The 14,158-nt window shown below is 41.7% G+C and overlaps 1 protein-coding gene across 2 annotated transcripts; it reads right to left on the bottom strand.

The window, feature by feature from the left end:
- Positions 1-647: 647 nt before the first annotated feature.
- Positions 648-13,180, bottom strand: PIGA (phosphatidylinositol glycan anchor biosynthesis class A). 2 transcript variants are annotated; one of them, XM_028115031.1, is made up of 6 exons: positions 13,142-13,180; positions 10,400-11,174; positions 6,023-6,155; positions 5,079-5,211; positions 4,715-4,921; positions 648-2,986 (listed from the first exon to the last, which is right to left on the bottom strand). In XM_028115031.1, exons 2-6 carry the CDS (start codon positions 11,115-11,117, stop codon positions 2,720-2,722), a joined length of 1,458 nt encoding a protein of 485 aa, XP_027970832.1. In that variant the 5' UTR covers positions 11,118-11,174; positions 13,142-13,180; the 3' UTR covers positions 648-2,719. The 2 variants fall into 2 exon arrangements, with proteins under 2 accessions (XP_027970832.1, XP_027970833.1); XM_028115032.2 differs by lacking the exon at positions 13,142-13,180 and adding an exon at positions 12,639-13,094.
- Positions 13,181-14,158: the final 978 nt, after the last annotated feature.

Below are 14,158 nucleotides of genomic sequence, written 5' to 3'. Positions count from 1 at the left end.
ACAAATTAAATTTTGTATAGAACTTGAATTTTTAGAATTCCATATTTAAAAAAAGCCCAGCCACAGGATGATACAATCTAACATCTCGGGAACAATCTAACATCTCGGGAACGCGGAGGAGAAAGAGGCCTTTAAAAATCCTGTGCGAAAGTAAACACAGACCTGTGATACCCTGACTTTTGGCGTAAGATAAATCAGAACATACCAATGTAGAAGACTGCTTTCCACTGCTTCCAACAAAAGGGGTGGGAGAAGCTGGGCTTCTGTAAATGAAATCAAAATTCAAATTCCTTTTAAAATAGCTTACAAGATAGAAAGTGTAATTATGTAGTTCACACACACAACAGCTTCTAGATGTATTCACTTGTCTCATGCGACAACTCCAGCGCAGGGAAACACAGGGCTGGTGTGGATCGGGACACAGGCACAATCCAACTTGCTACCCCGTGAGTAAAGAGAGACAACGTACTCTAGAGAGAAAAGATGAGAGTAATTCATCATCTGAAGGACAGTTCCTATTTTACTAACAGACCAAGCAACACATCTAATGGCAGTGAAAGAGCAAGCAGACGAGGGAGCGGGTGGAGGGGGCACTGTTAAACGAGTAAAATCATATTCTCTTCATCAAAGAAGACAAACTCAGAAAATTGTCAAAATGTCATTTTGGTCTTTATTTTTGGACATGTAGCATGTTTTCATAAACCAGTTTCATATGTGCTAGTTTTTGTAATATCAAAAGAAATACAATATATTTTTCGTAAATTCCTCATCACTGCAAGTTCACTTTCAAATAAATGTTAAGTAGCGGGGTTGAACAATATGTTTCCACATGTTGACCAGTGCAACACTGACAGTTACAATTAAGGTATCCAGGAAGCCTGAAAATTAAGATTTACTAGAACAAGCAAATTTACTTCCCTTTGTTAAAAACAAAGGACATAATTTTGATTTGCAAATTACATATTTTACATGCAAGTTGAAATCCCATTTCCATCTGAAATGAATGGCCATCTCGAAAATACGCTGAGAAACAAAAATGTAAGAACAAACAGTAGTATGCCCTTAAAACTGCTGAAGCAAATAAATAAAAACACAGGTTACAGTTTCTTGCTTTAGCGTGCATATTGGCACTGTCTATTTCATATTTACATAAATCAGTTTCTGTGCGTTAAAAATCCCAATAAGATTTAATGGTTGGGGTCAGTCCATTTTTCTTTAACAAAAGATCCCTTAACTTCCAGGTTTTAAGAATCGCACTCGCGCATTTGTGTTTTGGCACAAAACACAAATCGTTATTTCTTACAGATCAGTGGCAACCGGTCAACAGGCATGTTAAGATACTTTTTAAAAAAGAAGTTTTGTGAGCGTTGTCGTTAAAAAACAAAAGGAAACTAATCCTGTACAGAACCCCAATACTGCCAGCAGCTTCCCAGTGTGCCACAAGCACCTCTTTCTTTGGATTTCACAGTCCTTTATCACAAAAACTTACTCTAAGGAGTTCAAGGAGTTAATAAGACACACCATGTGGATAATTTGGGGTTTAAAAACCCATGGCTCTGGGCAACAACGATTACAGTTAACAATAGACATCCACAAAGAGACTGTGTTCCCACAATTTTCAGACTCAATTAGCTATAAACAGCACATTCTGGGGTGAAGACTTCTGCACACTGACAAGACTTCTCAGACAGCAGCTAGGCCACAAGTGAAGGGAAGTGACTTCTATCAAAGGTAGCGGAGGGGAGCAGCCGAGTTGGCGATGCCACAGCTCGTACGTTCTGCTCGGAAAACACGAAGGCATTTACAGAGGACTCAGTGATGCCTGGGAAGGCGCGGAGGGTTTCTCTGCACGGTCATCAACAGTGGTATCGGTCCCTAGCATTCCAGAAGCAAGAAGCTTCTTCATACACACAAATTAAGACGAAGGCTCTACCTAGGAGAACGCATACGACAAGATCGAAGAAGTAACTGGAGTCTGCCGACCACTGTTCCTGGCATTGAAAGCCTGAGCATTTTTGGCATGTGAGATAGTTTACCATTCCATCAACTGTGACTACAATGAAGTGAGCCATCTGAGCGATAAACAAAAGAGCATCTGAATGCGCCCCTGGTCCTCAACAGCACGAAGTGTCTAGTTCACTGTTCTACACACAGTAGGAGATGCTAAAAACATGCCAATAACTGACGGACCATCTTGCTCAAGAAACCTGCTGATGATCTGTAACACTGAGCGTACCAAATAAACGTCTAAGAACATGACTTCAATGACTAAAATGTGTCCGAACAGGACTCAAAAATAGTTCATATCGTTGTTGTACTTCCCGAAAGAAAACCTGTAAACATCTGGTGAATGTCTAATTGATGGTAGAACATTTAAAATTGGCCCAAAAATGCCCAGAAAACATTTGGCCCTTCAGCACCCAAAGCTCCCAAAATATAATTTTAAAACATCTCTGTTAGAGGGATTTCAGTAGTCTGAAAAATTTCATACCTGAGTGGCTTCAATGTTCTCTCCTAAATCTTAAGTAAGTTAAGTGCAAGGAGTTTCTACACTCAGGAATTGCATAAGTTTTTATCTTTCCTCAAAATAAAACATTGAATGATATAGAGGTAGCATAACTTACTAAATTAACTTTAAAAAAAAAAAAAGCAAGGTTATTTTCAATCGTCTTACTAGGACTATTACAAATGTGTAAAACCTTACAATCCAGGCTTTCTTCTACCTGGGTTTAGACATCTCATTATTCTCGCCCCCTTTTTTACTGTAAGGATATTGACGAGTCCAGGCGCCCTTGGGCCCTGTGGCATCTATTGCGACATCGATGATAGAATCTGGAGTCATCCATCTCAGGAAAAGGAGGAACAGAAAGTTGAGTACAGCCAACAAAGCAAAAATGCAGCCTGTTACTGGGCCACAGTGAGAGATGAGTCTGTCCAGTCGTTTGTCCATTGGTAACACAGCTTCTCCTGCCACGAGGTCGTAAACCTGGCGGGAGAGAGGCCAAGAGTGAGCACTCTGACCCACAAGAAACAACGACCTGCACGGACCAGGGATGCTTTACAGATGCAAACGGGAGGCGCTTACATTTCATTGCTGTTGTTTTAGTAAGGACGTGATTAATGAAACTAAAGTAATTATTGCCATGTGATTCAACACGTATGGAGTGCTGATCCTGGACAAAACACTGGGCTAGACACTGCATCACACAGAGACGAGTATGCCAGGGCTCCTGCCCCCTAGGGGATCACCATCAATTTTAACCAACTACGAGAATTCCGAAGTCCTGAGAAGTTGGAACCGCTTTTCGTGTCACCTCTGTCGAGGCCATAGTTAATTCAGCAGTGACTTCCTGAAGCAGGACTGGCCTTCTAAGATTCCTTGATTCGGCTGAGCAGCTCTCACGGCTAGCTGGCAGACATCAACCACCATCAGAGAGCTCTAATCTAGTGTGCTTCTGAGTACAGAGAGGCTCTTCTTTCCACAGCCACGGGAGGCTGTGTTGCTGAGCATGGATGGTGAGACTATACAGAACCATTTCGTGGACTCCAAATAAAAGGAAGGGGAAAAAGATGGGGTAAATTTTAGCAGATGGCATAGGTCAAACGCTTTTGGCAAACAAAACAACGTTTACCACTGAGAACCGGTAGTAGGTGGCTTGCTGTTTGGAAGCGCTGCTAAGCACAAAATTCAGAAATATTTTAAAAACAAAGATCCGTAAACATACTTAGTTCGAACACATAAACGAGGCCAGCATTTATCTGTTTCGATTGCATTCGAGCATGACTTGTGGTCACTGTCACACAGTGGACCTGTGAGCCATCTCCTTTGGAACTCAGGAAGGCTGGGACGTGCAGGGCGAGCTCTACAGGCCAGCGGCCTCTGGAAAGGTACAGCTGTTTCCAGCTAGCTCTTCTACCCTCAAAACAGCTGGGATACATTTCAGTCCGAATTATGCTGAGACTGGTGAATTAGAACAGTTGACAAAGTATGTTTCCAGCGTGAACTCCAATTTAATTTCTTCATCAATTTTCTAAATAAGCACAGTTAAACTACGGAGGAGTTGAAAAGGATCGAAACAGCCTGTGCAGAACAGGTAGAATTAAGAGAGCAACTACAAATTCTCTATCGCCGCTTTTTATTTGTGGTATTTCCAGTATCTGTCATGTGCATTCTGAATCCTAACTTACTATGTTCTCAATCAGCCCAGAGATGCAAAAATCCTCTTCCCATAGATAAGCAAGGTACTTAGCCAAGGCGACGCAAGAGTTTTGGGAAGTAGCCTGAATTAAACGTTTGCAAGTGTTAAAGTTGCCGCCATCGGACTAAGCAAAACCATGTATTTTCTAATAGACCGACATGCTTTAGAATCAGAAACAGCCTCAAGAAAACGTCTAAGAGTAGATTTTAGTATCAGTTTGGCCTTTAATGGTTGTGACTTCTAGAAAGTTCGGTAACTTCCTCTATGCCCACTTTAATGAAAGGTCTAGATGGCATTACTGCTATTTTCAGATGTCAAATGCAATGAGTTGTCTAGAAACTCAGCCTAGCATACACCAAAAGTAGTACAACAGTGCATTTCTTTTCATCTGAAGAGACTTTATAAACTTAAGCAACAAAAAGGGTAAACCTATACAAGAAAAAGCAAACGTGTACGTGAAACGCCAAGAATTTAGACACAATCTTCAAATACCGTTTGCTTAGCACATGACATACTTTTTCAGTTCTTTCCGCAACATTCCTCCAGGTGTAGAAAGTCTTTACTACGTTATGGATATTTTCGGGAGCCGGCAATGCTCCTGACTTCAGCTGGGAAATCGCTTTTTCCAAACCCTCGCACAAGGACTTGACGGAAGGCTCACACAGAATGATAAGATTTTCTGGAAGTACTTCAGGAATTCCACCAACCCTGGTACTTACAACCTTAAAAAGAGAAAAAGAATATACAATACACCATAATTCATATCTCAGGAAAATCAGCAAAACCAACTTAAATTAAAAGTCACTACAGAATGCATCTGCTTATTTTTCAGAATACAAGTACAGGAACCCCAACATGTAAGCCCTCAAAGCTTTTTACCTGTAAACCACAACTGGCTGCTTCCACAATCGCCATGCAGAATGCTTCGGTAAGGGAAGTATTCAGAAAAATATGTCCTTGAACTAAGACATTTCTAACATCCTTGTGTTCTAAGGCTCCCAAGAGACGCACTCTGATTTTTGAAATGAAAGAAGAAAAGAAGGGAGTGAAAATCATGCTAGAAAATAAATATCATTTAGAAGCCAAGTGTGCTATTCACATTATACTTAGATTACTGCTGGTTCTGATGTTTTCCACCGCAAAAGATTAATATCCTCAAATTCTGATCTAAAAGAGTCTTTTAAAGTATATTTGGTTAAAACTCATGCAGCTAACACATTTCTAACTTTTGTCACGCATACAAATTTCATTTTCTCCAAAATTAGTTGGCATTTAGTGCTCGCTTCGGCAGCACATATACAAAATTAGTTGGCATTTAGTGAAGATGTTAATATACTTTGGTGAGTAAATATTAGAGTCATTTCTAAACAGAAAAAGGCCCCTTTTAAATTGACGCTTCACAGCAAACATCTTTCTAAGTTACTAAGAGAAGTATTTGAATCTGTGTGTGCAGGACAATTTACATGATTTGGGCCATGCTATATAAATCACAACTCAGCAAGGCTTGAAAATCCACAAACATTCCCAAAATGGTTGTTTTGTGTCTGTGTGTGTGTGTGAGTGTGTGCGCGGGGGACGTGCCTTCCAGGGGACTTCCAACCATTGCCCCTAAAAGTCAAATAATATTGGACTAACAGAAAAAATTAAGTTGTGATTTGTTAAAATTAAGGTTTCCCATTTTATACACTTTTTTAAAATAGGTCTTGTGTTACATTTTTACATCAAGTGCATGTAGAAGCAGCCCACTTAACAGACACATGTAACCCAAACTGCATTTAGGTAATATATTTTCTCACTCAAGACAATATAGAATCCATCAATACCTGTCATGGAGCTGGTACCTTTCTCGTACTTCTTCCAAAATGATTCTCTTAGGTCCCTCTCCTCCAATTATGAAATTTAAATCTGGATATTTCTGACAGAGTTCAGGTATTATACCACTAAGCAAATCAGTCCCTGAAAATATAAAATAAAGTTGAATGTTGGAAATTGTAACATTTAAACTTAAAAAAAAAAAAAAACTCATCAGAACTGAGAAACCACTCACTTTGAAAAGTATTAGCTATGCCCTAAGTAGAGAAACTAACTCTCAAACCTTTCCTGGGAAGGTGGGAGTGTCCAAACTACCAGCGGCATCCTAAGAGTTGCAATTCTTAAAGATACATACATTGACATCCATTGTTACCCAATACCCGGACTATTCTGTTTCATTCTAACATAATACTCTTTAAGTTATTCACTTGTGTTTACGCATCACCTACTTCTAAAAAAGGTATTTGACGTAGCTAACATTTAAGTTTTCTACAGAGCCTGACAGCTGACTGGAGATCTAGGTCTCGTCCCAGCCGTTTCATGAGCAAGTTCTTTGATTCTGGGAAAGTTTTCCGATACAGAAAACGAAGAGACCAGATGTACGTGAAGTCCAAGGTCTCTCTCAGCTACAAAATTTCTACATGTATTCCACCTCCCACCACAGGAAGGGGCTAAGCAACAAAGTATAACTGCAGCCTCCACTTTGTTGAGAAGGCAGTACATACAGAGGATCTTGTAAAGAACGAACTCAATAGTATTAGCCAAATTTAAGAGCAGTGTCCATCCAAACCTGCCGTACATAGCCCACTTCCCTTGAAGGAGAGTGCATGAAGGTAGCAGGACCTCAACTGCCAGATCATTACAGTCCAGAGAACAAAAGGGTGCATCTTGGTTCCTTTGTTTCTTTAATGAAATACTTTTCTTATAATACGTAAACACAACCTGGGGGCAGAAAGCAGTAACATAAACCACGCCCTACCAGTCTGGAAGTGGCCATCTAAAGGGACAGCAACGTTGACACTATTCGGTAACAACTATCAATTGGACACATTCAAAAGTAAAAGTAAATGTAAAATAACCCAGTTAAAGTTTATTAAGAAATGCATACATACACAAGCACATACATAAGAATTGCACTTTTTCTATCAATCTTCCCAAATACAGGCAGATGAATTATAAAGAAAGATGGTGGGAGAAATCATGTATGCGGGGTCATTTTTATTAAATAATTCAAAGTAAGGATTTAAGTAAACTCGGCCAGTATTTTCAAAATATGACTGCATTAGCAAACATAAATTCACATGCAGCTTTTCTGAATTGTGAAGGTTTCTCATTAAAATCTTAGCTATCTTTGTTTCGAGACAATTACGAAATCCATCAACTGGATTTCTACATAAACCAGAAGGTGGCTTAACGACTTTTAACATTTACCTTCCTTTAATTCTTTCATTTTCTTTCTTTCCTTTCCTTCTCCCTTCTAATACAAAGGTTAAGAACCCATTCTTCAAATGAAAAATGCAACACATATAGAGTAATAATCATAACTGCTGATAACAACTAACATTTACTGAGTGGTTACTACATCGGGCTATGTCCCTTAAGTGCATTATGTCATTTAATCCTGACAACTACCTCATAAGAAACAGAAGTGATTAATATTATCAATGATCTATAACATTATTCTAAGAATAAAAGATTTTCCCAAACAATAAGATACTCTCCTGCCTCTAAGAGGAGTCTAACACAATGGAACATAAAAAAGGGCTTTCAATTGCCATAGTCACACAAAATGGACAAAGAAAAATCATGATTCAAACTGCTTTTAAAGCACAGTGTAACAATATTTCAAAGAATCTAATCAATCTACATATACCTAGAGGCTGGGCCAGAGGTGAGGGGAACAGGAGACCTTAACTCAAGAGCTGAACTCATGTTTGTTATCTCTGATACTTACTGTGTAACCTGAGTGAGTTACTTACCCTCTCTGAGACTCAGTTTCTTTGTCTGTTACATGCAGATAACATCTACCCTACAGCTGTTGGGTCAAGTGAGGTACTGTACCATGCACAGGCTTTATCAACTGCAGAATATAAATGGTAGTTGTCATTACCACCACAGCAGGAAGTGGGGTGTGCCTGCACATGCACAGGAGCACCGGGAAACCCTGACTGAGAGCAAAACAGGCTCTAGAGGAGGAAGAAGGCAGCCAGAAAACCTGGGTGATAAGAACTGGGACTTATCCTCTCTCTCTCTCAATATGTGGCAGTGGGCCTTTGAGAACTGGTCCAAAGGAACACCTCCTAAGGAAATTAATTAATAAGTAACGGACCATAAATACAGCTACTCACTTTTGGACTACGGATGTGGCCGTTCCTTCTGAAAATGTTACTTTTTGCACGGTGCCTGGCATATGGAGAGGGTTCAATATTTGTCAAAGTAGTGAATTTGAGAACATGACAGGCCATACCTTCACTCTGTGGCTGGTGGTTAGCTCAGCTGGTTAAAATACCATCACTAGTGAAGTAAAGGTAACAGGTTTAATCTTTGTACAAATAGTTCATTTTGCTCTGATCCTCGACCATGCGTGCATCATGCGCTTGCTCGGCTAGCTATCTCATGAAGGTATACTGTGTGATTAAAGGACAAACTAGGCACATTTTCTAAGTTACAACAAACACATCACCAATATCCCAAGAGGGATTCAGAACAGAGAATGCTGGTCCATTCACATCTTCTTGATTCAAGAATGAAAGCACATCACGAGAGCATGCCTTCACCCAGAAAACGCAGTTCAGCGGTTTTCCCACCAACCTCTGCTTAAGTGGATTGCTGGATCAACCAAGGCTCTGTTCCAAATATAAAGCCTACTGACCAAGGCCCATGCGTGGATTTCAGGCCGCTCCCTAGCACACCGGGACGCTGCTGATCCCACTGCTGAGCTTCGTGCTTACCAACAATCAGCTGCATTTGTCCACGTGTTTGATGCCAGTTACACTTGTTATTGCACTGGGTAATTTAGTTAAACAGCACATAAACTGACAGAATAAGTTTCTATGAAACTAAGCTGAATGGTTCAAAAAATCCAACAAAGCAAAGTTATGGAAAAAAGCTCTAGTCAGATTAGGGGGTATCTTAAACCACTGTATAAAATAAAAAAACAAGTTAAAAATCCAGAAGTACATTATTTCATATACCATTACGTTCTCACCCCGCTTAAAAAAAAAAAACAACCCAAATTGGCAACTATAAATTATGCTTTTTGAAGGAGATTGTGCCAGCTCCAAGTGGTAAACCAGTAGTCTTAAACGCCTGCAAGCTGACGTCAGACTGTTGGCAACTCAGTGCACGTTAATAACACTTTGAGTCAAATTCAAGTATTTAAGGAAGGGTACATGTTATTTTTTTAATAATTCCCTACTTGAAGTGATAATTTTGATTACTGGACAGGTTTTCAAACACCATCCAGAAGACCAGTTAGGTTCTGAATAACCAGACTGTGCCAAGCTTCTAGTACACGAGGCTCTACGAATGCGACTGCCGTGTCAAGTGCTGCAGAAGCACTAAAAAAAAAAAAAAAAAAAAAAATCCTCCTTGGTAACGGCAGACACTTATCAAATACCAACTGGCCTAAGTACTTCAGAGGAACCATCACCGAACCCTTGTAAGATTCCCCTTGTTGCCCAAATCATACAAAGGAAAAAACTGAGACTCAGAGATGTTAAGTAGCTTGTCCTCAATCACACAACGGGATGCAGCCAGGATCAGACTCCAGGCCGTCTAATCTCCCTGCCTTCACCACTCCCCTGCCTACATGTTCTTAATTGTCTAAATCTGTGACCAAATGAAATAGGCAAGCCGCAAAACAGCCACATGTGGGACGAGCTCACTGATTTTGAGGCTATGCATAAAACACAGGAGAGCTGTAAATCAAAATATTCCTAAGGGTCATCCCTGAATAGTACAGTTACAGCTGATTTTAATTTTCACCCCTGTGCTTTTTCTGAGTTTTTAAAATACCTGCAATGAAAGACATGATTTTGCCATCAGAAAGAATGGACTACATGGTGGGCTCAGCCTTTTACTTCTTACCACACATACACGGCTGTTTTAACTTTAAAAAGACCTGACCTATTAAACAGCATCAGATTACGGTTTTTAAGTAACTCTTAAAGCATCAAAGGTGGAGGGGGGAAGCATTCACCACCGTTCCAAAAATTTTTTTGGATGTATAAGACAATATTAGACCTTTCTTTGCTATATTTAATGCAGAGGTAGTTATAAAACCATAGAACAAAATGAAAAGCCAATCATTACATTCAAGTATTCAACAGCTTTCTACAAGAAAAAAAGAAGTCTGTGCAGTGCAATTGTAGCTATCATTTCATTACCTTTTCTGTAAACAAGTCTGCTGACAACAACAATAGTTATTATACTATCATGCCTTCTAAATGGTTCTGGAGTGAAGTCAGTAGGATCTACAGCATTAGGAATGACGGACACTATTTCAGGATTCAGTGCTGCTCTTAGCACAGTGTTTTCCTTACTAGTGTAAGAGACACAAATTATGTGGTTTGTGTCACAGAGAGACACAGTTAGAAGCTTGTTTGTGAGCACCGAGCTGACATCAGCAAATCCGAAAAGGGAATGGTCCGTGAAGACTGTCTGGAGCCCCATTGTCTTGGCGTGGAAGAGGGCATCATGGGCCATGGCAGAAAAAGAACTATGTGAATGGATTATCGTGACTTTCTCCCGAACAAATATGCACCTGAGCAACGGCAGACTATGAAAGAGGGTCGTGGCTGTAGACTGGTTGTACATGACTTTCAGAGGCAAGTAATAGACTTTGAGGCCATTAGTGAGGTAACGGATGCCTTTCCGATTTCCATAAGCATGGGTGACAATGATCACTTTGTGCCCTCTTTCAATCAGGCACTGAGAGAGCTGATAAATGTGGCTTTCCACGCCTCCCATGTTAGGGTAGAAAAAGTCCGACACCATGCATACGTTATGGGTGCGGGTCCTACATGTCGAGAGACTTCCAGGGCTAACACAGGAGCGCACAGCTGAGGGAGGCTGGCCATGCCCACCCCCTCCTCTATAGGCCATGCTGAGACGGTTTAGGCATCTGTCCTCAGAGCAACTCGGTTATGTGTCGTCTAGTACCTGAAAGACAGAGTAAAACAAGATCTCAGCTCAGAGACAAAATACATTACCTTTTCCAAATCCAGATATAAACACTGTTTTATGCTAATGTAAATTTAGCTTTCCCCCGAGAAATAAAACACAAGCATATAATGAAATTACTCACCTGACATTTACTTGCTTAGTATTTACTCTGTGCTCTACAACAAAACTAGATTCCACAATGCCCTTACATTTTAATTTTGCTTTAAAAATACTGCTACACATAATTTTTAAAGATTAGTTTGTTACATCACAGTACAGAAGAATGTGCTAACAAACCAGTTCATTCCAATAATTAAATATATGGTTCTTTCCAGAAAAAGTTTGCCAACCCTGCTCTAGAGCTTAGCCACTGATACAACGAATCTCATACAATTTTGCTATTCACTTTGTGGCTTATACTAAAATATACCTGGAGCTAGAAGTGTCTTTTTGACAGTAGCTTTTTCAAGTATCTCCTACAGCACATGCTGCTGACATCCATCTACGTTTTCCTCTTCCTTATTCAAGGAGGGTGATAAACTGCTTTCATTTTCTTAACCTTTCTTTCAGTTACGTAGGCCTTTCTTCCAGAAGTGTCCCTCTCTTTGGTTTGAAGTCTAAAGATAAGGGCTCAATTCGAGATGGACTGGATCTGGGGCCATTTTCTACATCTAAAGTAGGAAATATTGATCTCAGGGGTCCTCTAGTTCCTCATCAGCACAAAATGCCTACTCAGTATTCAGTACTATCACAGATTCTTACTTTTAAAGCTAAAGTGTCCTGGAAAGCTAGTGAAAATCTTCCTCAGATTGACAAACGAGACCTCCACACTTCTGGAAACTGAACTATAAAATGAAAAGCCATCCTAAGGTCTGAGTTTCTGATTTCACCGGCAAACTCAGGAAATGCAAAGTAACAGCCTGTGTAAACCCTTAATTATCTCTTCTTGCCAACAAAGTCATCTATATTTTAAATATATTCTCAGAAATACTCAGCAAGTGTTTGTTGACCTGAATTTACTAATTAAGATTCAAGATTACCAAATATTGCGATTCTTCAGTTTTGTACTTTTAAGTGGTTTCAGTAACATTTTCTTACTGTGGTTTGTCACCTAAACCTGAATTTTCAGTTGTATTCAATTTAAAAATATGAGTGATTAAAAAAAAAAAGAGTAAAGAACCACATGAAATTATCTGAAGTTTTGTCATTAACCTGCAAACGTTCTGTGAGGAGTCAGCCTACTTCCATCGGGTTATCACACCTAACATCTTTATGGCGTAAAAGCTGAACAAACGGAACAATCACAGAATCTTAGATTTTAAAGCCGACGAGAGGCTTGGAGACCCAGGAATACCTCCCTTGCTTTACAAATGAGAAGCCGAACAAGTTGAGCGATTTGCCCAAGGTCCCCACCCAGCCACTAAAGTGGCAAATGCGAGATGGCCGTAAATTTACACCCACCCATGGCCAACGGGTCCCTGGGCAGTCAGCAGCAGAGGCGCTCAAGGAGCTTTACGGAGACCGGCGGGGGCGTGGGTCAAGAGGACGGTGCTTCCACACCCACACCCTGGGCAATTCCCCGGCTTCACTCACTGAGAGACCACCGGGGAGCGCCAGGGCCAAGGAAGGGACGACCCCGCTCAATAAGCGACCCCGCTGGAGTCAAGCAGGGTCTCGCCAGGCCCAAAAGGAGGAAGATGGCCAGACAGTGGGCAGGGGTCTGAGGCTGGGGGTCCCAGAGCCCTTCACCCTGTCCGCCTCGGTCTCGGCGGAACCGGCTCCAGCGCGGCCGCCCCAGCGCACCCTCAGCCCCACTCGACTCCGGAGGCTCTCGACCCCGACTTCCGAGCTTCTAAGCCTCGCCAGGTTCGCCCCTTCCATCGCCGGCCACACTCCCACGGGTGCAGCCCAGTCCCATCCGGAAGCGGCCGAGAGTGCCGGCGCAGGGTCAGACGCGCACTTACCGGCGAGTCCCATGGCCGCCAGTGTCCGGACCTCCCGCGGCTGCAGCCAGAGTCCCACCCCGCTACCCCGAAACACCAATCCGGGGCGTCCGCGCCCGAGCGCCGCGCCCCCGAGGCGGCCAATCGCAAAGATGCGCTGGCGTCACGTGCAGGAGCGCCGCTCAGTCCCCACCCTTCAGCGCGGGATGTAACGTCAGCGCGCGTAGGCACATGTTTTCGCAATGTTCGGGAAGACTAGTTTTCTCTGCATCGAAAGTAGTAATCCTCGGTTTAACCTTTTAGATGAATTCTTAGTGTCTCGAATCTCTAGAAACCGTCCCTCGTCTCTTCTGACACAAGCAGCCCACCAGGAGCCTTCCTCAGGGTAAAGTCAGAAATCCCAGCGTGACTCGCAGCGAGCCTTTAGGGCTGCTGGGAGTTGTAGTCTGATGGCCTTTGGAAGCGAAGCTGAACTTAAGAAAACTCACTCCCAGGATGCACCGCACTTCTAAACCTGAATTCTGCGGAATGTCGGGTGGGTTTGCGTCTCGGTTATCCAGTTACGGCGTCTCTTTTTCTGGAAGCCCGTTTTCACTGGCTTCGAATTGGAGAGACTTTTGGGGCGGAAGGCTACCGGGGTCGTGGTGGCGTTGTGTTTGTGGTTATCTTGTGCCGCAGCAAAACGATGCTTGTTCTTAGCCACCCTGCTAGGGTTGCCTGGTGTAGCAAATAAAAATACACAGATAAAGAGTAAAATAAAATCAAATTTTATAAAAATTTGAATTTCATATAAATACTCTTTATACAAGTATATCCCAAACGTTGGAGACTTTACTAAAAAAATTACTCGTTGTTGATCTGAAATTCAAACTTAACTGGGTATCTTGTATTTTATCAGGCACCCCGAAGAAAAAAAATCTAAGGTCTGACCTGAAATATCAATTCCCACTCAGCCTGGTTCCCCTGGTTATGGTGGTGCTCGGCCAGGAGGCTAATGAATCCGTGGAAGTGGTCTGATGGCCCTCCACCCCTTCCATT

This window comes from Eumetopias jubatus, unplaced genomic scaffold (genome assembly GCF_037043125.1).
Source record: "Eumetopias jubatus isolate StellerSeaLion01/CBP00866 unplaced genomic scaffold, mEumJub1_p1.0 scaffold_11, whole genome shotgun sequence".
Classification (NCBI taxonomy): domain Eukaryota; kingdom Metazoa; phylum Chordata; class Mammalia; order Carnivora; family Otariidae; genus Eumetopias; species Eumetopias jubatus.
This window is presented reverse-complemented; position numbering and strand designations above follow the sequence as displayed.